The sequence below is a fragment of the Cimex lectularius genome, unplaced genomic scaffold, assembly GCF_000648675.2.
Source record: "Cimex lectularius strain Harlan isolate CLEC.00 unplaced genomic scaffold, Clec_2.1 scaffold253, whole genome shotgun sequence".
NCBI classification, from domain to species: domain Eukaryota; kingdom Metazoa; phylum Arthropoda; class Insecta; order Hemiptera; family Cimicidae; genus Cimex; species Cimex lectularius.
In genome coordinates this window covers 439,918-466,757 of record NW_019392814.1, presented here as the reverse complement: position 1 = coordinate 466,757, position 26,840 = coordinate 439,918, and the positions used below count along the sequence as shown (strand labels likewise).

At 34.8% G+C, this 26,840-nt stretch overlaps 1 protein-coding gene across 1 annotated transcript in view; it reads left to right on the top strand.

Annotated features, from left to right (window-relative positions):
* The window catches only part of LOC106673051 (limbic system-associated membrane protein-like), a 216,645-nt gene that overhangs the window by 170,319 nt on the left and 19,486 nt on the right, over window positions 1–26,840 (top strand). The window contains exon 5 of the mRNA XM_024228370.1: window positions 26,106–26,396. Within this exon, the coding sequence (XP_024084138.1) occupies window positions 26,106–26,396 (291 nt within the window). The remainder of the gene's footprint in view (window positions 1–26,105; window positions 26,397–26,840) is intronic.

Below are 26,840 nucleotides of genomic sequence, written 5' to 3'. Positions count from 1 at the left end.
TATTTCTATTTTTAATGTAGGATCTACTGGCAAAATTTTTAACACGACTAGCCAAACACCATTTATAACGGAGGTATTTGAAATATTTCACCTTCGCAAAATCCACTTTTTTTACATAAACCACAAACCGAATCGGGTCGAATCAAATACCGCTTGAGTTAGATTAAACCCAAATGAAGCGTGCATTGCTCTCGTTTAATAATTCCGAGTCAATAAGTATGAAACGTGTTTTTGGGTGCTTTTGACGTGTGTCTGTTTGAAATTACAATGGTCCACGATTCAAAACGTTTTATTTTGACGTTGGAATATCGAGGGGGATTATTTGTACTGGTGTAGGAGGGATTTAGCTATTCAGCGGGACATTGTGAGACTCGAAGGGTCGGTTAGGCCCATATGGCAACTCGAAATCGTTAGCCCGACATCCGGGCAAACTCACACAAATAATTCACTCTTTTGTATTCACATTGGAATCCTTGAGATGGCAAACAGAAGTCGAACTGGATAGGCACGTTCAACATTTTCAATTCTGTTTTCCTTTTCTTGGATATTAGGTTAGCTTGAATACGATTACCATTTTAACTTTCATAAAACCCCATTCTTTCTTTAAAATCATTGTTTAACTGCAAACAAATTTAACATTGTTCAAAAAGTTTAGTTATGACTAATAATCTTTTTTTTTTTTTAACAACTTATACAGAATAACGTTAGGTTCTTTGTTCTTCGAAAGCCACTTTACCCACATAAGAGATTATAACACGGTACCTACCACTAAAGCTATCGACAATGAGAAATTTACAAAAATAAAGATGGTTGTGCTGAAAAATTGCACCCTTTATAGAAAAAAAAAGTTCTGTTACAATTGGCTCCTAAGAGCACATTAATAATGGCACCACAAAATAGCAATGAAATGAAAACAACTTTTAAATAACCTCATTACTTTTTTTAAATTTATTGTATAACAGCAAACAAATATCACACTGTAAACATTTAATTTAATAACTAATGCTGTGATAATCGCAATCAATATATATTTCAAAAGAAATTGAATAAAGTGTTGTCTTCGTACGTCTCTAGAATAATTCCCCCTCAAAAAAATAAAAAATTATATTTCTAAATACAACACATCTAAGATTATTTTCATTTCATTTTGATTTAAACAAATTATGAAAACAAAGGTAATTGTAAACGTAATAAGAAAAATAATAGGATCACCGGTGGTCTCAACAGTTTGGGCACACGGCGATGTATCCTGTAACATGCGGGTACGAATCTCATCCAAACGTACTTTGTTTAAAGAAAATAATCTTTTGTTACTGTTTACTGGTGCTTTGGCCGAAGTAACAAGGAACTAATTTTCTTTAGAGAAAGTTAAGTATTCTTCTTTCATACTTGGTACGTTAAGGAAGATTGCTGTGAAGAAAGCTAAAACCCTAAAAACAGGGCCAATGCCATAAATAAAATACAAAAACATTGCACACAAAACGATGACAAAGCTTTTCTGTTTGAGGTAAACATTGTTGTGAATAGACAAGGAAATAAAAAAAAAGCAATGAAGTTGGATCATTCTTCCATTTTTCCTCCCTATGTAGTAAGATTCATTTTTGGAAAGTTATATGGCTTGTTATATAGCAAAGGCTAAGGCATCAGCTATGCAGACGATATTTTATGCATATGGTCGGGAACATTAGAGGATCTCAAAGAATTCCTCCAACTAATTAATTCTGTTCCCCGTAATGTAAATTGGAAAATAACAAAGATGGTTGTTTGAACTTTTTAGACCTAAAATTGTCAATAATAAACAATCTAATTGAAATAGGTGTATATCGAAAACCCACACTACAGACACTATGATACCACTATGATTATTCCCACCCATGGTTCCAAAAGGCTGCTGGTTTTATTTGTCTCATAGACCGTATGTTAAAACTTCTATTAACACCTGCTAACTATAAAAACGAAATAGAAACTATTAAAACCTTAGCAAAAAACAATCGGTATCTAGAAATATTTATTGATAGGTTGCTAGTTAAAAGAATAAAAAAATTAACTTTAACCAGACAATCTATAGTACGTAAGACTAATTTATAGGAAATGGCTTTCAAATTCTACACACAATCCAGATTTTGGATTTTCCAACTTTCTACTGAATGCAACGATCTCGTCTTGTACTGCTTCTACCCTTTCGTCTAAGTAATCTACTTTTTCGTATTTACACTTGTGCTTATACACATTCTCAGCGATTTTTTAGAGGTATAGCATAAATCTTGGTTGAGATGAAAAGTTAGTGTCACGAGCGGGATTCGAACCCACGATCTTCGGTTCGAATCCTGAATACAAGACGTATGAAAAATGGCAAAAAGATGGAAAATTCGAAAGTTTGTAGGTAGAGATGAGAAGTTGGTGTTCGAGTGGATCGAAGTCACGATAGCTCAAGTGGTTAGAGCAGCGGTGAATTGAATCGAAGATCATGGGTTGAATCCCGCGTGTGACACTAACTTTTCAACCTTACATAAAAAGAATAATTAATTGAAATAATTACAATGGTCAATTAGACAACTAAACATAAATGGATTAGTATAGCATAGAAGTGAACCCTTCGCGTTTAGCTTTTTGGATTTCAAAAAGTTGATTATTCTTTTCCGAAAATTTTGTTTATTTTGTTCGTCCCCAAGTCAGTTTCCATAAATAACAAATTAGAATAGACGGTGATAATAGATGTATGAAAGGGTAAAAAACTGATAGAGGAAAATTTTAAAATTTTGTAATTAATTAATAAGAAGAAATTATTTTTAATTTCGTTTTTTTAATAATTATTTAAAACAATTTTTTAATTTTATGATTAAATCTCGTCTCAAATAACAGTAGAGAATTGGATAATATATTTAAAAAATAATAATTGAATTTCCCCCGAAAATAATATGAAATAACAAAAATCCCATCGCACCGGAAGAAGAAAGGCGTAATTTGATGACCGGCATTGAAATCAATATCTGGGTATAATATATCCCTCGAGATTTTCCAACATCAAAAGTTGATATTGGGAAAGTTTTCGTCTTGCCCTCCTAATTTCACAGAGTAGAGAAACAATATAGAAATATTAACTGTTGATCTCTATGTTTCAAATTTTCGGATCTATCCTTTTCCAAATATTGTCAGTACTTTATATAGAAAACTTACTTGTTTATATCATTCTCTAGCGATTAAGGTAATAAAAAGGTAAATAATTAAAGTTTTAAGGTTAGAAAAAAATAGAATTTATATGAATCCGTTTTTAATATTATTATTTGGTGCGCTACCTGAGGTACTAACAAGAGGCTAGCATTTTAAAATAACGACGAAATATACAAGTAAAAGCAGAGAGTCAGTAACCAGATCGAGATGTTCAGGTGGCTGCAGTTCAATACAAAATACGCGAGAAAGACAGGAAAGAGAAGGAATACACGCGGAAGGCCGGCGATGACCTCAGCTGTTTGTCGGCCCATAAACCTTCCACTTTATTTGTATNCGATGAAATATTAGATCAAAATAGTACGTTGATAATACGTCAAAAGTAAATGCTAGCATCTACAAATGCATTTTTGTTGGTATATTAAATGAATATTTCAAATATTTGAAAACAAATCTAATCAATAATACACTGTAAAAACCAGACGCTTGTATTTAGTAAAAATTGTCAATTATCTTCTATTAATATTAATATATATATGTGTGGTGATTAGTGACCGTAAATCAATAATTATTCAGAAATCGTGAGATGCGGTCTGGTGTTGTTGGTTTCAGAAAAACGTTTTCTTTATCGTGCCAACGTTTCTGGGCACTCTCAACACGACACGCAAGAATGGCACGATTACACAGAAGACAAACACTTTCAGCCCTGAAGATGCTCTCAATAAAGATCGAAACGTTGGCACGAAAAAGAAAATGTAGTTCTGAAACCTACAACACCAGACTGCATCTCACGATTTCTGAATAATTAATATATATTACATATAATATATAATCTGTAATATATAATAATTTATAATTATAGTATATATCTAATTTTATATATATTCATATATAATCATTTAAAGTAGTTGTTTGTATTATTTGTTAATTTTCCGTAATAACTAGGTATAAAGATTTTTTTTACGAGGGGGGATGCAGGGCCGCTGGATTCGAACCCGGACCTTTACCTTACAGTGATGTGCGCCGTGTCAACGCCTAAACCGCTGCGGCCACCGACGGCCCCAGTATAAGGTTTAATAGTTTACTTAAAAACGTAAACACCACTTTAATCATTTGTTGTTTGGCTTATTCAGTGTTACTAATCCTTTTACAATCTTTAGAATAAAAATAAACAAAATCAGTTCAATTTCATCCTTTCCAGAGCCAACGTGTCAAGTTGTTAATTTGGGTTTTTAAAAATTGTTTTCTTTGATAAAAATAAATACATTTGAGTAATTATTTTTATTTTATTTTTTAAGCATAGTTTTAAGTCCATGCCATAAACTTGCAAACACAATTGATAAAATAATTAAAACTCACATCAATGTCAAACCTACATTCGGTATTAACAATTCTTTAGAATTGATAAAACAATTAAATAACATCAATATACCCAACAAATGTGTTTTATTGTCATTTGACATTACTGATTTATTCACAAATATCCCCGATGAAGAATGCACTAAACTCATAAAGCAAAAACCTAACGAGAATTCTATTAACGAATTTGTAAAAAATGATATACTAGACCTCTTAAATATATGCCTACTATCTAATTATTGTAAATTCAATAATAAATTTTACGAAATGAAAGGGTTACCAATAGGATCTTCATTATTCCCACTTTGTGCCGAAATATCCATGGATAAATTTGAAAAAAAAATCTTTTCAAATGAAACAACAAATTAATTAAATCTGTTCATTTTTGGAAACGCTATGTAGACGATATTTTATGCATATGGTCGGGAACATTAGAGGATCTCAAAGAATTCCTCCAACTAATTAATTCTGTTCCCCGTAATGTAAATTGGAAAATAACAAAGATGGTTGTTTGAACTTTTTAGACCTAAAATTGTCAATAATAAACAACCTAATTGAAATAGGTGTATATCGAAAACCCACACTACAGACACTATGATACCACTATGATTCTTCCCACCCATGGTTCCAAAAGGCTGCTGGTTTCATTTGTCTCATAGACCGTATGTTAAAACTTCTATTAACACCTGCTAACTATAAAAACGAATTAGAAACTATTAAAACCTTAGCAAAAAACAATGGGTACGTAGAAATATTTATTGATAGGCTGCTAGTTAAAAGAATAAAAAAATTAAATTTAAAAGAATCACCAAAAGGACTCAGTCACCCCACCATAAATGAATCATTAGGTTTCCGTTGTGTGCCATACATTGGTGAATTATCGGAAAAAAGTTAGTAAAATATTTAAACAAGAAGGTTTTGGAATAGCTTTTAGAAGTACGGCTTCACTTAAAAATATCCTCTCAAGACCTGAAGACAAGGTAGACAACTTGGCAAAAAGCGGGGTTTGCCAACTTAATTGTACTGATTGTGATATGAAATATATAGGACAAAGCGGTAGAGAAATAAAAACGAGAGTTTCGAACAAATTTTCGGAATTTAAGGACCATCTAACAGAAACAAAACATAATATTATTTCAATTTTAAAAACAACAGTGCTACATAGTTTCAACAAAGGGAGAGAACTAGATTGGTTTGAGAAATTTGAAATTAAAAATGTAAAATTGAACATGCAGATAAATCGGAACTTTTCAGGTTTTGAGCGATGGATTATATTTTCCGATGTCTATAATACACATCGTTTAAAGTACGAAATCGCTACTAAACTTGACAATTTCACACCTTAAGTAATCGCTTTTCGGAGTGTGTAAACAATAAATGACGAATTAAACATTACATCAGCGCACAACTGGGATAAAATCGAATTATTAAAAAACGGTGCGGTCTTATTTTACAACCCGATATATTAAATGCTCAAATTAATGAAGCGAAACTAACGGTTTCAATTATCTCTTAATGGCCCGACAGGACAGACATTTTCGAAGGATCTTCTAATAAATATAAATTAATAAAGGGGTTCCTTGACCATCTTAAATTCCTTGTGGCCTAGAGATGCCGAAAAATGCAACCTGATGATATTTTATTCTATGAAATTCTCCGTGTCAGGTGTAATAATTAAATTTCAAGGGCTATGGAAAATCGTTTAATAACATTCCGGACAGGAGAATCAATAAAATTTACTTTACAAGTTTATTACTTATTATTATAAGTTTATTATATACAATAATTTCTTAGTGGCCTCTAAGTAAGTAATCATAAAAGCAAAACCGTTTAGGAATTGTAGGGATTTTATTCTTTAGCAATTAAATATTTGTGTCCGATCTGGGTTAATGGTTTTCCTGAAAGATTTCCTTGCTTTAATATGTTAAAAAGTCTTCCTGGTATTTTTGAGGTTTTCATTTTTCAAGCATGGCATTCTTATGTGACATTGCATTTTCTTCTAGTTATTGCAGGGCAGTTGCAGATGCATGGCCTGTTGATTCGGTATTTTATTGGAGCATGTTCTGCTTTCCTTTAATTACCCAAGATTACAATTTTTTTTAATGTGGCTGTAGTTTATGCCACAAAATATGTATTTGGGCGTATGTGTTGTTCCGAGACTGCCTTTTTAGTAAGTATGTCTGCTGCCACGTTGCCTGAAATCCCCTCATGACCTAGAACCCATTTTAGCGAGACTATATGTTGATTTCGGGTTTTTGGTATTCACGCAGTACAAACAAGTTTTGAGTTTATCTCGCAAGATTACAGATCCTTTAGAGCTGTATTGCTGTCTGAAAGTAATATTACAGTTAAACCCTTGACTTGTTTGTAATTTAATATACATGATTCTATGGCTAGCAGTTCGTCTTGAAAAATAGCTGTGGTTGCCCCGTGGTGCTCATACATAGGCACCTTATGCACATACCCGTACAATTCCCATTATAGACGAGCTCCAGGTTTTTAATTAAACCATCGAGAAATAGTTTCTATTTATTTATGAACATTAGTTAAACCCAATGAGACAAGTACGGCAGTGATTTTGGTTAAATCGGATTGCGACGGATGAGAACGAATCTTTTTTGAACGACAGCATTTTCAATCTGGTGTTTGAACCAGTGTAAAAATCCGTCAGAGAATGTGTTCTGGACCAACCGGCATTTTGTCATATTTCTAATTGCGTTTTGTCCTCGCGCATATCTCCCGAATCGGACTTCAATCATGAATCAAAGTACTAACTCAATCATGTTTCTTCTTGTGATTGAAACAAAACGCAAAGCGACTGGGTTGTGCCAGCTCGTTTTGTTTTGTCATACGTCGATTACACAACTGTTAAAAAATAAAGCTATAGTAAAATAATTGTCTTCTTGAATTAAATAATCAATCTTGTATTTAAAAAATCGACTAGAAGAATAAAAGAAAAATGATCTACCATAGAAATGAATTGATAACCAGAAACATCTTTTCTTCAACTTCCCACCAAACAATAGTTTTCCTAACAATCCTTAATCCTTAGAAAATCTATATCACTGGCAATTGTCAACCATAATATCCAAAATCCAACACAGTGTTACACATTTATTACTGCACTGGGTTGTAAAGACTCTCCCGAGATAAGGTAAACATTTTTATTAAAAAATTAAAAAGTGGAAAAAAATTCCAAAAGGTACATTCGAACACTTTTCTGAGTCCATCTGCTCTCACAAACCCGTGAAAGCGTGAAATCTAAATTTATTTCTTGGTATCATGTGCGTTATACTTAGTTTAAACAAATACGTTTTTTTCTATTTTTTCAGTAGTTTTGTAAATCTAAAAACTACTTATAGTAACTTTGCGGTGAATCTGAAAAAAGTTGAAACGTGGATGTACTTTTACAACCTCAAGCAAGGGGTTCAGCACTTCAGCCTAGGGAATCAAGCTCAGTACCCCGTGCCAATTAAGTTAACCGAAAGGTCATGTGTTTGGTGGGGTTTTGTCGGATTTTCACTTCGTGTTGTTACCTCATGGGCATGATGATTAGCCTAATCAGTTCAACGTGATTGAGTACAAACCGCTCTGGCCGAAAATTACCTCGTTTTCTGGGGCAACCAAAATGTTCTACAGCGTGGAAACTTCACGCCAGGCGAGCTGAAAATTACTCAATTGGAATTAAAATTTCTCTTTTTCCTTTAATTCAGCTCGGTCCTTGCTTTTTAGAACTAAGTAGAACAGGAATATAATTACTTTAGTTCATCGTTTACTTTTTGCTTGACAAGTATAAGCTACGCTAAAAAAGTTTGTTGGCCGTGTTTTGCAATGCTCTATTGGTGAGCAAGAAATTGGAATAATTAATTAAAAAGTGCAATCATTTTCTTTATTTGTCATTATTATTATTAATTAGGGTGATCAGAACTGGGTGAGGTATACTCACATGTTTAAGTATATTTAATTTATTCTTCTTGTTTTTTACTATTGTAACCACTTAACATGTGTAAAAATCAATATAAAAAAATAAGCAAGTAAATTCTAATTAGAGAAAGTAATACACATTTACATTGCTGAAAAAAGTCTTTCTTTTTTATTTAACGAAATTACTAACGCTTTCTCTTACTTTTATTCTACTACTTTTGTTTGTTTAACGTTTATTCAATTCCTCTGAACTCTGAAGTAACGTAGATAAAAAAACTTGCAAGCAAGGAAACGACTACTTAATGAAGTTCAACGTAAATAAAACAGGTCTTTGAGTTTTAAAATAAATTATGTACATTCATCCAGTTAGTTGCTTATTTTTGAATACTGTCCTAAATGACTTAAGATCTTTAGTAAAAGTATTAATAAGCATAAGTCGAAAAGTTAAAATTGTTGATTTATTAAAAAATTAAAATTTAAAGGAATTTTACCGGTCAACACGTTTTATAAAAAAGAAAATAATTCCAGTAATTGTGACCACGTGGACTCTCTCCAAATATTGATATATAGCTGGAGCATACGCATTGAGATACATAGCTTTCCATATAACAATGAGGAATTTGGCAGTTATAAAATTTTTGCATTTTTTACATTTTTAATAAACATTAGATCCTGTGACGAACTCTAGAAAACTTTGGTTCAGGAAAAGAAATAAAACATTTTCAAAGTAAATTCCCCATTAATTTTGCATCATTGAAAGGATTTGTTTGTCAACAACAACACATAAAAAAGAGTTTTTGTTCAAAATTAAGATCTGACTTATAGGAAAAACGATACTCGTTTTTAATAACGATAATGAAGAATTTGGTTGTTTATTTTACTTAAGGAAAAATAGCAAATAGCTACTGATAGCAAAATGGTCCAAAAGCCACGCATGTGTCCGGTAGAGTAGGTCGGGGAAACGAAATGAGAATTTTTTGGCATGGGCTATCGAAGTCATGGTTGCTGAAGTGGCTAGAGTAGCGGCGTAAAGTCGTGGGTTCGAATCCTGCCTGTGACACAAATTATTCCTTTCGAAAAAATTGTGTATAATTAATTGAGTATATGTATAATTTAAGAATAACTTCATAAAAAATAATAAAAGTTGGTATTAATCTAGAATCACACTGTACACAGTCCCATTAACGTAGTACAATCGTTAATAAAATGTGTTTCTATGCGAAGCCCCGATTTGCTTATAATTAGAATAAACGGGGAGTCGAAATGAGAAATTTGTAGCATGGGCAATCGAAGTCTAGGTAGCTTAAGTTGTTAGAGCAGCTGAGGCGAAGGTCATGGGTTCAATCCCGCCTGTCACACAAATTTTTCATTTCGAAAAAATTGTGTATAATTAATTGAGTATATGTAAAAATACTAATGTTGACATTGCTCTCAAGCATCTTTAGGCATGAAAGGGTTAAATTATAAACTGTTTATGAAAATTTTATTTTTGGGTAATATAACAATGGTTACAAGACGCGGTGGTGGGGTGAAGAGCCATGTTGGTGATAGAAGATTCCAAAATAAAGTTTTTAGAATTGCGTCAAAAAAATCTGTGTTGCCAATGTATGGGATGAAACGTTGAAGAAAACCGTATCAGCCCTAAACCCATCATATTAGCGGCAAGAAAGGGTTAAACGATTTCTATTCTACACTACTGGTACGCAGATCTAACGTTTCAATAAAAAATAAACTGACAATCAACAAGACAATATTAAAATTAATCTGGAGTACGGATTAGAACTGTGGAGCACCGCTAAATTTTTCTAAACCCAAAACTCCAGTACTTCCAATCCAAAGTCCTTAGAACGCTTTTTAATGCCCCTTACAACGTTTTCAACATTACCCTTCACCTGGAAATCCTTCTCGTGCAAAAAAATTTTCTTTTTCCACTCCATGCCCAATCCTTATCCACTAGAACCCCCCCCCCCCCGACGACTGAAGAGACGTCGCAACGTACTAAACGAGGATTAATCCTTGCGTATGGTTGGAAGAACTACAATGGTTGTTATTTCCATTCACGACACACAAGTATTTCATTTGTAAATATTAACTCCAGGTCATTACATTTGTGAATCAGGATATAAATTGTAATAAATATATAAATTAAAAATTATAAAAAAATTATTACATTATTAATGGTGAAAAGTTTTAAACGGTATTACACCTCTATCGACTTCTTACGGATTGCAAACTTTAACTGTATACCAAATTAAGGCCAGGTCGCTTTTGTTCCTAAATGAACTGACATAGGGTTAGCTGTTGTTTGTTCAACGTTTCGTCAATTCCTCAGCCGTAAATTCTGCTTTAACGGTTTCCACAACGGCGAGACGTTCTACGAGCACAGCCAGGACGAAAAGTAATTCCTTCTTATATTAGTAAATTCCATTAATACCTTTTACCATCAGCTCACTTAATTTGTCGGAAATAGGCTGACTTTTCACTACTCTGTATGTTACTTGAAGCTATTACGCTTTGCAAACTACTTTTATTTTATGCTGTCAATTAGCTAAATCAAACTTTTAACAAGCTGAATAAATAAGGTTACAAGATGGCATTAAAATTTTATTTTATTTTTTTTAAGTATAAACAAAGTAATACATTGTGGAGATGTTTTACTTTAGCATAATATGAAAATCTAGTCAAATTTCCTGAGTTACTCCAAATTTACTAATTATTTTAGAAAATAAAGTAAAAAATAGTAACTGTTTTAACATGGCAAGCACTAATAAACAGTACCTGAATATCAAAACTGTTCTACGGGAAGATATAAGAACTCCTTTTTAAAAGCTTATTACCAATTCGAATTCCGTCCCAATCCATCCACGATCCAACAAAACTTCAGAGTTGTCGACCCTATCGCCTCTCCTCTAGAGATTAATGTGTATTGCTTGGGTGCGTTCCTAGATGTAGCACAGGCTTTAGATAGGGTCTTGCACCCGGACATGCTTTATAAAAAACGTAAATGCCTTTTACCCACTCCTTGTTACCTTACCCTGAAATCCTATGTAATCGACCGCTGCTTCATAATTAGGTGAACACACCCCAATGCCATCATCACCACGTATGTGGACGATCCCAAAATTTTGTCATCTAACTCAAATCCTATGCAAGGTACATCCAATTTCTAAGAACACGTTGAGCTGATTAGAAGATTGATGCAAAAAGTGGAGTACAAGGCTGAATGAAAAAAACTATAATCAGTGTACGTTCACATTGACAAAACAATCTTGCTCTTCACGTACATTCATACATCAACAGCACAGAGATTGTGACGATTCGGACTTATATCCGATGGGAGCGCCACTATAATAGAGTGAGTCGTCACATTTTTTTTTGGGGGGGGGGGCATCAAGAGTAGGGGACAACGCAGCTGATCAATTTTTTTAATATGAAAAAAGGGAATTCGATAAGAAGTACTGTTCTTGGGTTTTCACTTCAATAGTCCGCCCAGTTGTCCTTAACACGACCAGAGAAATTCTCGGCGTACATACAGAAGACAGAAGAATTCTTCAGAGCAGGCGGTAACTTTCGTTTTTACTTTGTTCATTTCCCCCTTTACAGAGACTATCGTATAATGTAATGTTATACATCGTAATATAAAAATTTTTCAATTAAAAAATAATAAGTTCAGTAGTGGTTTTTTGTCTTCATTTTCACCTTTTTTTCCTTTCATATTTCCTTTAAATCTCGACCAAAACGGTAAAAGTTTTATTTTTATATTTACTTTTTATTTTTTTATGCAAGGTCATTTAAAAAATTTAATGATAAATTGAATGAAAAAATTAGTCCATCGCATAAAAAAATCAAATATATTGAACTGACATCTAGCCAGCAGATTAACGTGGAATCCCCACGCAAGACCTAAGCCTTATTAGGACTATGTTAGTAATTCAGCGGAGGGTCAACTTATTTAGTAACTAAACGTCTACGAACTGACCAAAAAGCGTTCGCACGACAGTCGTGTACAGTGCATTAGTTTTCAAGATGAACAGGTTAGGTACAAAATAAATAAATAAAACACTAACTAAACCACTGGGCAAAAATTTTGAAGTTAAGACACGTTTAGTTACTAAAATACTCGTCACTCAACTACATTAGGTCTAAGAGACATCAACTTAACAGAAGACTTGGACAGCTACGAAATCTACTAGGACCGAACTCCGTCTTAAACGTCAAGACACAACTAACTTTTCCTAAGACTTTAGAACACTCTTGACATACGGAGTGGAACTATGGGGTTCTGCCAAGCTAAAGTCCTCAGACTAGCCGTCAAAGCTCCTTACTACGTCACTAACCTCACCATCCAGAACGACCTCACCATTCTTTTTGTATACGAACTGATCCGTTACCGTTTCCTACAGTTTCGCATCAACGTGTCGATCCATCCTAATCCTACTTCTCTAAACATTCCCATCCCGTGGAACCATCACGGCGTCTCAATCGACGATGAACTCGAGACCTCCTTGTCCCTTAATCCTTCACACTGAGTGCTAACATTGGCTGGTTTCTCATGGCATGCAGCGCTGTTGTTGCAGAGGAACATCATCTAATAGTGTTGCACCTGAGCACCATTTAAATGATTGTCGTAGAAATAAGGCCCAATTAATTGATTTCCTGTCCACACCAAACGTTGATACTGGGAACCACCTGCAGATGACAAGAGTACGGGATTCTCGGATTTTCCTCTGACCACGTTTGAAAATTCCAACGGTTTAGTATGCCATTAGAGAGAAAATTGGATTCGTCATTCCATAGGATGTATTTTGTAACGTTTTCCTCAGCCACTCAAAACAACATTTGTGCAATGAACGTTAGATGCCTGTCATAATCAGGGTCAGCGTGATACGGCTTAAAATTATGAACAACACGAATAAATGTTTTGTTGATCACTCTGGAAGGATCAGGAAATTTCTAAGAGCAAAATCGGTCGCGCAATACCACCACTAGCAATAAAATTAATAAAACAGTCGTACATATCTTCCTTTTGAAAAAAAAAATACTGAATGTAAAGAGTGGGTACTATTGTAAAATTTATTTACTTCCAGGAATTAAAATTTGCTCTCATAATGCGAGTTTTACAAATAATAACAGAATGTAAACAATAAAGGCAATTAATGTTTACTTTAGTGAAACAGCAAATTATTGGAATTAAGAAAAAAAAACGAAATGCGTTTTGTGAAACTTTTTGCCATAACTTTATCATTTTTTGACAAATTTAAAATCCGGAAAAAAGTAAGTTTATCCATCATATTTGTGTCTCTACCAGTGAATTTATTAGATATATAAGGTGAAAGCGGGTTTTAAAAAACGTATTTATATTTTTCGCATATAAAATCATTTGAGGTTTGATTTTGTGGAATTTTATTGTAATGCTCGAAATAATGTACGTATTTCAAAAGTACGTATTTTACAGAAAGGCAAATATGATTGATTGTATCGAGAAAAAAATAAAAACATTATAACGAATTCTTTTTTAAAAAAATAGAATTTGGCTGTTTTTATCTTTTTTAGCTATTGTATTGGCAAGGGATAAATCCCTTTAAAACTAGACACTTTTTCCCATATGCCCAGGAAGCACATTGGAACGAACTTTGGCACAAGGGTGTAATAATTTTAAAAGTAAAATCGCTAGAAAAACTTACAACTAGTTAGAATCGCCCACCGTGCAGTCCCATTTGCGCTTTAATAGTAATAAAACCTCAGCTGCCCCCATATGCAATGAAAACTTCAATGGCTTAATTTAATTACAAACCTTCCTCTGGAATTTAACAACTAAATCTGAATTTTATTGTGTAGTCAATACTTTTAAACAACTTTCATAATTGATTGTATTGTTTACAAGCTGTCTTTTATTTACTGCGTGTGATCATCGATGTGAATTGTCTATGGCTTAAGCATTTATAATAGTTGGTTCATTATTCATGCTTTCAAACAATTATTAAACTTTCAAAATATTCAGGGTATCACGGATTCAATAAATTGGATTGTTCATAAATCCATTTTCGTTTGGTATGGAATAGGGTAGGAACCAAATATATCAATGACATCACTCTCCAACAATTTTTTTTTATATCGATTTATTTTGTAAGTCATAACTACATATGTATTGCTGTCATATTTTTTTTATTAAATGTTTCTTTTTTATGTTCTCGTTTTAATCCCAAATATATAGCGGTTTTATCAAGTAATGCCTTGAGTTTCAAGTAATTTTAAGTGATTGAATGCAGAGTTGTTATTTAGAGGATTTTTTTCCCGTTTAAACCAACAATCAACTTCTTTCCAACTAATTTCATAGTTCGATTAATCAACGAGATATTTAACAAAGAAAATATTTTGGGCGGAATTTTCTTAACCGATTTTCGCTAAAGGTTTGACAGTATTCAGCTGACAACTGTATGAGAAGACATTATTTTATACAATTATAAATTATTTTCTGGAAGTTTGTGCGAATCAAAACGCCCTTAGGGGAATACGCGTCCGTTACACGTTTATTTTCTCTGCTCCCTGAACCCTGAATCTTTCCAATCTTGTTCTTCCACCCTGCATCGTCTCAATGACCAAATATTTTTACTTTCTTCGATAAGAACACATCGAGATAAGACGGACAAGAATGATCGAAAATGACCAAACAACGTTATTTTGTTTATGTGAACTAATTCAAAATAATATATATTTTAGTAGCCTCAGTTTAGTGACCGTTAGCCAATGATTATTTGGAGATCTTGAGGTGGGGTCTGGTGTGACGTAGGCTTTAGAAAAACATTTTCTGTATCATGCCAATTATTGAGATCATCTTCAGGGCTGAAAGTGTTTGTTTTCCGTGTAGATGTGTCATTCCTGTGCGTCGTGAGTGCCGCTTTAAGCCGGGAACACACTTACCCGATGCTACGCCATGCGACGCTACCCGACGCAAATCCAAACTCCGATTTTCCATAAGGTTGTATTACCCCCGTGTACATCTACCCGATGCTATGCCACGCTCTGCGATCCCCACTGTCCAGATTTTCGTCGGGTCGCATCGAGTACAGTCGAAGACAAAAGAACCGGACACTCATATTTTTATTCAAAGTACATGTATTATTGTCGTTATATTAATTACAACATACTTATTTTAATATAAACCAAATTAACTGTGATTAAAAATTAATTTGTTTTTATTTAAAAAATTTATTTTAATGGTTTGGTAGAAAATTAATCAAACACCGGAATACGATTTTTTGATATAATGAATTTAACTAACAATTTATTGTACTTGCTTCGGCGGTACATATACTAAAATTGGAACAATTTATTACACGGTTTTGCTTATAAAATTTAATTAACAATTTCTTTCATAGTTTTGCTCGTAAAATTACACCATTTTCGTCGGGTAGCATCAGAACAGGACACTCCTATTTTTTGTAGTTTATTTCAAACTAAGTACATGTAATTTTGTCGTTATATTAATTACAACATGTTCTTTTAATGTAAACCAAATTAAACGAGATAAAAGATGCATAAGTTTTTATAAACATTGTTTAATTGTGGTGGTTAGGAGTAACTTTATTTAAAACAATTAAGTTTAACAAACAATTTATTAGATGATTGTGCTCATAAAATTTAACTAATAATTTATTACAAGGTTTTGCTCAAAATAGTGCATTAGGAACAAGATGCGTTGCGATTGTGATAGTGATTCTTGTGATAAACGCTGTGGACTGTACGCGATGTGTGCTTGCGTCGGATAGATGTGCACACCCCACAAAAACGAGGCAAGGCGTCGGGTAGCATCGGGTAGCGTCGCATGGCGTAGCATCGGGTAAGTGTGTTCCCGGCTTTACCCGATGGAAAACTATTCCAAACTATTGTTCCCTCATCCTGGCATAATAGTTCCTGAACATACAGAAACAATAAAAAGAATTAGTTCAACCACGACCTCCTTCCCCCGTAAGTTTTTCATCCTTCAGAGATCCAGCATATTATCAAAAACCTTCCCAAAAAGAAAGCCCCCGTTAAGACTTATAACAGCTCAATTCCTTAGATTCCTCCCAAAAAGAGCAATCCTCTTCCTAACGTACCTTTATAATGCTGTCCTAATAACTACTCATGTTCCTTGCAATCGGAGTTTTCCATTATAAAGATGTTCTCAAAGCCTCATAAATCTAACCACCTACCTCAACCCTATCGCCCGATAAAGCTTTTACCTAATCTAAGAACAATCCTCGAGAAGCTTCTTACGAAATGATTCCTTCCCATCCGAGAAGAACAAAGCATTATCCTGTTACACCAGTCGGGCTTCCCCAAACCCCCTTGAATTTCACCGTGTTGTCTCTTTCTCTCTTGAGCTGAAAGGGTACTGCTCAGGTGTATTCCTTGATGTGGCTCAAGACTTTGATAGGGTCTAGCAGCCGGGTTTGCTGTGGAAGCTTATTCCTTATTATCTTTCCTCCTTCTTCTTTATTCTACAATTTTACCTGATTGACCGTTTCGTAGAAGTCAGCCAGGGAGCAACCGTGTCTGACTACATTTGCGTTTAGGCTGGGTCCTACTGGGTAGTATCCTGTATTCAACGTACACCACTGATCTACAATAACCTGTCTGACACATACTTTCACAGATGATACAGCTATCTGCTAATAAAGATCCCCTCGTCACACATCGCTCCATATATCCTCACCGTATGCACCTTGGATGAAAAAGTGGTGGATAAAAATAAATGTTGATAAAAGCCATTGTCCGTCGTGGAAAAATAATGCCACCTTTATACCTACATCATATTTCCCTTTCTATAGTTAACCAGATCCGCTACCTTGTGCTGTACATCGACAAAAGACTAACTTGGAATCCACCTACAAGACCAAACACGCAGGTGAGTAGACGTTACACAACATTTTCACGGCTACTCGAGAAAAGATCAAAACTGACGCTTCACAATAAACGACTGTTTATAATGCGATAATAAAGACCATTTAGACATTTTGTATTGAAATGTGCCAACCAAACATTCCAACTCCCATTGTATACAGATTTCTCAATCCAAAATAGTCCGAAAAATAGTAAACCCTCCCATGTATGTATCCAATTATACAATCGATAATGACCTTAACATTCCTTTTGTGAAAGATGTCATAAAATCTAGGTATAGAAAATTCCACAAATCCCATTCATTACACCATTATCCGTTAGTTCTAACCTTCATATTCGGTATTTTCATTACAGCTGCAGTGGCCTAGCGACCTGTGGGGCAGTGAGTGTTAGCTTAGAAGGGTCATCACTGGATGGTTCTTTGCATTCTAGTGCTATATTGTTATTGTTGTTGTTATTTTATTTTTTAAATTATTGTACTAGATTTTGTTTTAATTTATTTTTACATCTGTACTCATCAATAATTTTACTTGTGGTATATTTAAATAAATACTGTTGTTAAAGGAAAAAATATTACCAGAAACTAGAATATGTTATTTTTTAAGTCAACTTTACAAACGTTTGGGGGGGGGGGGTAAATAAAAATTGAAATACATTGGGTAAATGTTTTTAATAAATTAAATTTCAAATTTCCCCTGTTGCTAAAAAAATACTTGGAATTCCATCGATCGGAAATAGTGATTCCGGGAAAAGCATGCGCTTTCGGTTGACAGGAACGAGAGAAATGCTGCCACAACTAAACGTTTAGATTGGTATCGCGGTCAAACGTGGACAGCTAAGCTTGAAATTAAAGCCCCCGCATTCGGCCGAAAGAATTTCTAAATTCGCCTCGCTTCCAGTGACAGAGGGAGTGAAATAACAGCAAGAACAACTTTAAAAGTAAACAGCAAGGGTAAACACTTTTCATGGCGGCAATTAATTTTATCCAGCAACTAGCAGCAAGCCGACCGTTTATAAGCGTCAATCTAGGGAACAGACAGTATAATCTAAAGATATAAAAAAATAAATAAAAGACAGGCGTTTAATTTGTTTTATTACGTTGTATTTTCTTGTTAATTGAGGTAGATAATTAAGTTTTATCCTGTTTTTTAATCTTAAGAAAATTGATTGATATTTTCTATATATCTTCTACCTGTGATAGGTATGCTAGGTCTAGATTTGAAATCTTTGAAGGAGAGGACATCACCAAATCATTCCCTGAGATAAAATGGTCCAAAATCTTGGGGTTTGTGAACAAGTCCAAGAGGTTTATGCAGCCGACCATGTCCCGGACCTTTTAGGGATGGGGTACGAGTCTATCCAGGCATTTAACCACTCGGGTCTTGGTCGCCCACCCTGCATAATATATATATCTTCTACCAAGAATTGGAGTTGAGCAAATCAACTAACATCTTACACTTCCAATATTGGTATTTTATTCATTTTATATTATAGAAAAAGTTTTCCTACTAACTAATTACTTGAAACATTGTTCACATAGGACGAGGCGGCTTAGGCTGGGACGCTCAATCTCCGACTTAACCACCTACATCCGCCCCATGACACTAAAAATGCAATAAAAAACATGATTAAAAGAAAATGGGACCATCGGTGATCCGGATTAGCAGAGAAGCTCTTTCCTATCAAGAGCACTGTCGATACATCGCTCTCGGAGGACCTGATTCGTTGAAGAAAGGTCATTCACCCACTGGAGAATATGCATTGGGCACTTTTGGGCCGAAGCCTGCGTATGTTTCCAGCTAGTAGAGCTTGCTCGGTATGCCCCACCTAATTGAAGGGTGCAATTCCGTAAAGAGAGCCGGTAGAAATGCCACCCTATATGAGAATTGTTCTGCAGCACGTTAGAAAGTATCTTGGTCCCTTCTTCCGATTCTTGGAGGAAACAGGGTTGTTGCAATATATACTAGGGGTATTCCCGATCTTAGTGTTAACCCTGTTAACTCTGTTAGGTCCTGTTAGATCGAGAAAAGTGATGACGTAGACTTGTAAGAATCGGCTAGTTAACGTTGCTCGATTCAACAGGCCAGGGCCAATGTTAGATGTTAGGTCGAAAATGTAGTCACACTGCTATCCGTTAGGGCGTAGGTAACCAATGTGGCAGCCATGAATTAACCAGTTTTTTTTTTTTTTTTTTGTTTACACGTATTTTTATTCTTAAACACGCATTAATAAAATGAGACCGATACATTTCTTTTGTTAATTTCTGACCTGTACATATACTCTCATTCATAATGCATACATCCCGTATCGTATAAAGTAGTAGGCTGTTAAACGTTAGGGTACAAGTTAGGTATGTCGGCACGAATTGAAACGTGTCATTTGTTAATACTTTTTGTGCATAGCTAGCAGTTTGAATGAAAGAGTTGATTAATTTTTAGAAGTCGTTAGAATTAATTAGAAGTCGAAATAACCCACTTGAATACACCTGTAAAGAACTTGAACAAAGGAAAACTGATCTAGGTCTGCTATCAAAACAGTCTCATTGGTTATAACTAGACAAAAGTATGGCTGTCGATAATAATGGAGGGCAATCTCTTCTGGACTATGTCAGCCAAGCCACACTTGGAAAAGCTAGATCTAGTGCAATTCAGAGCGATCCGTATTTCACTGGGAGCTATAATATCAAGCCCTACATCCGCTCTCTCAGTCGATACCCCATCACTTGATATCCAGAGATTCTATATTACATGTAAGTACATATTGAATCGGATGTCAAGTGCAAGTAGTATTTATATGCCAATCACTAGAACCCGCTTATACAACAACTTTCCGTAACATGAATACACCATCCTAAAGCGACTCCGAAATATCTAGAGTGGTTTTTCAAAGTGAAGCAATTGACTCTGGGTCGAGAGTTTCTGGTCTCACGGGTTAGAGGGAATCCTCAAATATGAACTGAATACTCTGAATGTTTGTGTTACAGAAGAGTACTCCGTAGATAATCCAGAAATGGTGAAATGTGTTAGCTACTGCGGTCTCAACACGGATGTCCTGGCAATCTATACAGATGACTGACAGACTAATGATAGCGTGGGAGCAGCATTCTTGGATGCAGTAAACAATACTTCCAGGCTAGTTGCCGAACTTATGTTCAATATAAACAGCCGAATGTGTAGCATCCTAGAAGCAGTGCGTTATGCATAGTCAATGGACGGGAAGGATATAGTAATGCTATATGGTAGTCAAAGTATCTTAGTTCCCTAAAATCGAAGAAGCGCCCTTTAACCTTTATCATACAAGATATTCATATTCACTATGCCGCAATATTTAAGGAAAAGGAAACAAACTTGTACTAAGCTAATTAATCGACTTCAGCACTTTTTCACTATGTTATGCAGACTTCGCTTCAGTCAAAACAGATTACCATCCCATATGTACAAATTCGGAATGACGGACCAGAACATCTGCAGTTGCTATGGCACGGCACGTCTTTCACCGATGCTGATCATATATTTTTTAGGATGCTTCCGTTACCCACAAAAATGCCGATAATATTAACGAAAACGTCAGTTTTAAAATTACTCCAGGCAATTGTCAGGACATCTATAATACTGACCTCCCTATATAAAATAAAAATTAACTAAATAATTGCATTAAAAGGATAATTTTGTATGAATTATAGTTTTAACGTGTGTTAATGTGTGGTGTTGAGTGACAGTTAATTAATGACTATTTGGAGATTGTGAGATGCGATCTGGTGAGATGTTGGTTTAGAAAAACATTTTCGTTGTCGTGCCAACGTTTCGATCTTTATTGAGGCCATTATTGTGTGTCGTGGATAATGACCAATCTACATAGAAAACAAACACTATTACGTTTTTTTTTTAAGGAAAAAAAATAATAATGGATTTTCTGGCGTCTTGCCTGTGCCTGCGTGTGGGGAAAAAATGTTAGTTTTAAGTTGTGTAAATTTGAATTTTGGCGTGGAAGATGAGAGAGCGTCAGGCGGCAGCACGAGGGTAGGCGTCGAGGCCTGGAACGCGACCGAGAGGAGAAGGTTAAGGGTTCTCGGCCCGGAGAGACGTGTCCGCCGTGCGAGGGACGAGCGGCCAAAGAAAAGGGGAAATTCACGCTGCGGCGGATTGTTCGTCCTCATTAACCTGGCATCTTCCCCTGGTCGGAGTGATGGGGAAGAGAACCCAGAAGAGGATTTGTGGTTCTACGAGGACGAATCATTTTCCCCCGATTAAGGCTGCTCCCGGATGAGGACCACGCTGTGCCAGGGCCCCGACGTGAGTTCGCCGAAACGGCGATTGACTTTTTGTATTGATTAATACATTTTGTTAGATTAAGTTTAGTTATAAGACAAAATTGTTACCCTAGGTTTAAGGTTTTCTTTAAGTAGTGAGTCATTTTAGGTTAAAGAGTTAAGATTTAGTTGCTAAGTAGTCTAATTATCATTTATTTATAAGATTATTTCCGATTTAAGTTTTAAAAAGTTTTATTAAGTAGTGAGTCATTTTAGGTTAAAGAGTTAAGATTTAGTTGCTAAGTAGTCTAATTGTCATTTATTTATAAGATTATTTCCGATGTAAGAGATTCTAGTTTAATATAGTATAAAGTCGAGCGGTCTTTGATATTTGTTGTGAACCTTTTATTTGGCGGAGGCCAAATGGCCTAGTTTTTTTTGTTGTTCACTGCACCCGTTGTGGGAGGCACAGGTAAGGCACCGGCGATTAATATTATTGTTCTTTGTCTTTCTCTACCTCTATTTCTATCTCTATCTGTCCGGAGGATGGATTTGGGCCTCGGGTTTCGTGACGATCCCAGACGCAAGGCGGTGAGCCGGCGGGATGCGGCGAGTCTCAGTCGGCGCCTTTGGTCTATTGGTTACGATCGCCGACTTGGGCCTCGAAAGTTGTGGGTTCAATTCCAAACTCCGTTACTGTTATTTTTCCCCTTTGGTTTCAATTTTTTCTCTTCTTCCTTCCTTTACCTCTATTTCTTTTCTTCTCTTAGGGTTTCGGTATTTACCCTTCCCAAAAATACCGTGGCGCTCAACAATTCCCTACCTCTCTCCTTCACCCACCCCCTTCACCGCTGAGCGACGGGACCAACTGTTGTCGGCCGAAGTTTCGATCGTAACAACACTTTGAGTAGGCACAAATATTTTGATTGAGTCTAAAATGTCATCATTGTATAAATTCATTTTTTCACATCCTACATGTATTTGTATAATTTAACCTAAGTTATTCACTCAAAAAGATCGTCGGAAATTTTTTAAAGAATCTTCAAATACTTAACTTTTTATAGTATTAGATGATGTGGAATGTAGTTTAATAGTCTAATTTTATCGGTTACAGGTGGTAGGTAAATTATTGTCTACAGTCAACAAAATATGTCCAATTCCTTCTTTTAGTAAATATAATAACTTGAGTTTTGCCTAAGTTAGGTTTAACTATTCACTTTTCTGATGCTATCGATTTATGTACAGCGTAAGCTCAGAAACAAAAAAAAAATCCAACCAACCATCAGCTTATTGAAAACACACCGAAACATTCAAATTTGCGCCACGTATTGAAGAACCTTGAAAAATAAATAGCACTGAAAAACATAATTTCTATTCTAGTAGAAGTTTTAGATCAGTGTTTCTTATTTAGAAATTAATTATTATTACCTAATTATTTCGTTAATAGTTATGTTACTAATTAAGAGTTTAAGTTTGGTTTTATGAACAAAATATATATACGAGTAAAAAGTAGAGATTTTTTTCATGTGTTACAAGAATCATTAATCATTTTTTTTGTGAAACAAGTTTCGATTTTCCAGGGTTAATTTAATTGACATTAGGGCCTTTGAACTCCTTTGGAGTATCGATTGAATTTTCGATTTAGTAGATGCTGAAGGGCGGGGTTTCATGTCCTGGTTGATTATGGATTGAAGGGAATGCAATAATGTCCAACCTGTTCCACTTTGCCCGCCCTCCTGCATACATGTCAATCAGAGGCAAAATCATCGGCGAGATCTTTCTACGCGCTGTAAATTTTTCTCTTTTATAGTTTTACATTTGTTTTTTTAATACAGAACAATCAAATAATATTTACCCAAACTAATAAAAAAAATTTGAAAATTTTGGAATAACGTAGATGCAATGAACACAAATAGGAAATCTGATGTCATTAAGTTTCCATTGACAATAACGCAGCCTTTCTGGATAATTAACAATACTAGTCCATAATAGCTTTAATAAATAAGACTTGAGGCTGTTTTAACAAAGCTACGATATGAACATAATTCTTGAACAAATGTAGGTTGTATCTAGTTTAGCCAACTTTGAGTATACTAAGACGTGAACCTTGGGACATATTTTTTTTTCTAATTTAAAGACTGTCTTCACTACTATCAACATGATATTAATCACTTTTGTTCTCACTCCTCACAGTTTAATCAAGCAAATTGCCAGTAATTATAAAGTAATTAAATTAAAAAATAAAGGTTATGCAAGCTAAGAGGATCTCCTCAGAAATGGTGTACGTAAGAAAAAAAATCAATAAAAAGCAAATCTTTCTATACGAAAAATAACAGAAAAAATACGTACATTAATTAGCAAACAATAAAACAAAGACTTATCTCTCAATTTATACGCAGGTGAGCTATTAATTTTTAAATTTAGGAGAGACAAAAAGTAACTGCCTGAATTCACGTGGTCGACCCAAAAGCGGAGATAACAATCTTTTTTCTCTGCCGAGAGGTTTCGATGAACCCGCAAAAAACTGTCGATCTTTTTGTGGCACCCTCTTTCAGGCTGGCGCACCTTTCAAAGAACTCTCCAAAATATACTATACATGTTATAAGGTTTGGGTGCATTATTATATAAAATATTGTTTCTCCAGTGTCAACAATAATATAATATCCATAGCCAGACAGATAAAGTTTATCATTTGACAAATGGTTTATCACTGCTTTCTATAAAGAGTTATATACCAACCTAGTAAAGTTCGGTTTCTCAAAATGAAACAAAAAAATTATAATTAATTACAACAAAAATGGGAGAAACTACAATAATTAACACGCGAGCTAACTTTTGTAGAAAAAAAAAACAGCTGTACTGTTGCGGATTTCATTTTCAACGCAGTCTCTACTTTTGGTTCGAGCAACAAACTTTAATGTTATACAGTACTTCTACATTTTTTATGGTCATTTTGTTGTTCAAGTAGAGGCCAAAAAATTTCCCCATTTCGGTAGTATTTTTTCAAAACCTATTTTCTCTATTGCCACTATCTTCATTTCTTCAATCGTTCTTACTACGCTACAAATACGTAGCAAGTGTTTTTTTTATATTTAATAGTTGATCATTCATTTTTGGGAACAACCTAAGTTTATCACATGTTACTTTTTTATACAAAAAAAATATTTTATCTGCTCTTCGGCAGTTTTGAAAACAATTGTTCTCCATGATTGTTTTTCTATTATTGTATTACAAAACTAAAAAGAACAAAAAATAGAAACACTTCGTCTTTTCAATTTTATGATACAAACTGAATTTTTCCCGTTGTCACCCAATTTACACCACAAAAACCATATTTACTGTCGGGTCACTGTCAAAATGATCGGTGGCAACCAAATTGCATTTTGGGGACCGCGGTAGCCGAGTGGTTAGCGTGAGAGACTCTCGGCTCATAAACGCCGCGGTCGTGGGTTCGATTCCCACCGTCGCCTCTGGCCCTTTTTTCACGATAACCCCCCCCCCACCAATATGAACACACATACAAGAATTCGTCACCATGGTTAATATGCATAGACCATAAGGAAAAAAAATGCAGGTACATGCCGTGCAAACTACATGCAATTGCAGTTTCGAAAAAAAACAAGGTCGGCAAGGTCTCCTTCCTTTTTTGGGCCTTAGTCGTGAGGATTGGCTTTTATGTTATTCTTTAATTAATGAATTTTCCATATTACTCTCATTTTATTCTAAGAGTTTGTAAATTTTCATCCCTAGAGGATATCCACTTAGGTCATATAAACACGTCATTTGAGATTACAAAAAAATCAAAGTCACGGAATTCGAACCGACCTTTTATGTTCTGTCCAGGATCTTTTATCCCCAATTTCGTGTATAAAATATGAAAGGAAATGAAATCAATACAAACAATAACCCTTAATGTATAAAAGTTTTTTGTGATTTAAGTAGTAGGTTTGGGACAAACACTGGCTGTGACGTGACCAATGTGATCCGTAACGACAAAATCCCAACTTAATATTCGCTAATCAACTACTAATTGAACAAACAGAAAATAAGAAATTTTTGACATAGGTCTGTCGTGTAATCGGTGGTTCGCTGCTTTGGTGTTGCCTGTGCCAAACTGGGTTTGAAAGAAGAAAGCAGCAAGATTAGGCAGGCCAGGGTAATCAAACAAACACAAGTTCGACATGGCCATGAAACTAAACTCAGATAGAAGTTAAAAATTAAACATGAACAAAATTAAATCTAACAAGTAGTCCAGTAATGCTTCAATAGCAGAGGAAGGCATCAAATGCAAGAATTCAAATGGGGACATTTGAAAAGCTAACGTTAAAATATATTAATGAAGTAATTCGCGTTTGCCAGACCAAAACAGTACGTGTAGGAGTATCAAAGTGCTTCTGCTTCATCGGCCTACAGATCTCACAATTTACTGAATACTTTTTTCTTTTTATCTTATAATAAACTTCAATATTATCCAAATGTACCTTAAACTTTGATTTTAATTTGAGATTTTTTTTTACAGAGGCTCGAGCAGAAATAGGTGGACCAAGCGAAAAGTACGTGAAACTGGGCTCCAGCGTCGAGTTGAACTGCGTCATCCAAGAGAGTCCGGTCCCTCCCGAGTTCGTCTTCTGGTACCACAACGATCGCATGGTCAACTATGACAAAAACCGCGGGCTCAATATCACTTTTGATCTGAACAACAAAAAGTCATCACTCACGATAACAAAGGCTACAAGGGAACATTCAGGCAATTACTCCTGTGTGGCCGGTAACGCCTACCCAGCTAGCGCATTTGTTCACATATTGAATGGTAAGCAATTGAAACTGTGCTACATTGTTCCGTGAAATCCCTCCCCCAAATACTCCGTTTGTTGGCTATTGTCTAACAATCATTTTGAAACTATTTCAAGCATCCGTATACACGTTTGGACAACTTGATCATCGAACAGTCAATAAATGAGACGTGATTTCAATGATAGTACCAGCAATGCATCTTGATATAGAAACAAAGAGAAAGAACCAAGAAAGAGAACCGTCCATTATAATCTAAATGACATGTTTATTAATCAATACACAACAAATCAAAATATACTCCTTAATTCTCGCAAGTCATTTTTTATAGTATAAAATTAATTTTTAAAAATATATAATATTTAAATAAATTATTAAATACAGAACAAAACAAACATAAACGTAACTTTTTTAGAAATGGTTTTCATCAACAGAGATAAATACAGCATCAATTACAGAACAG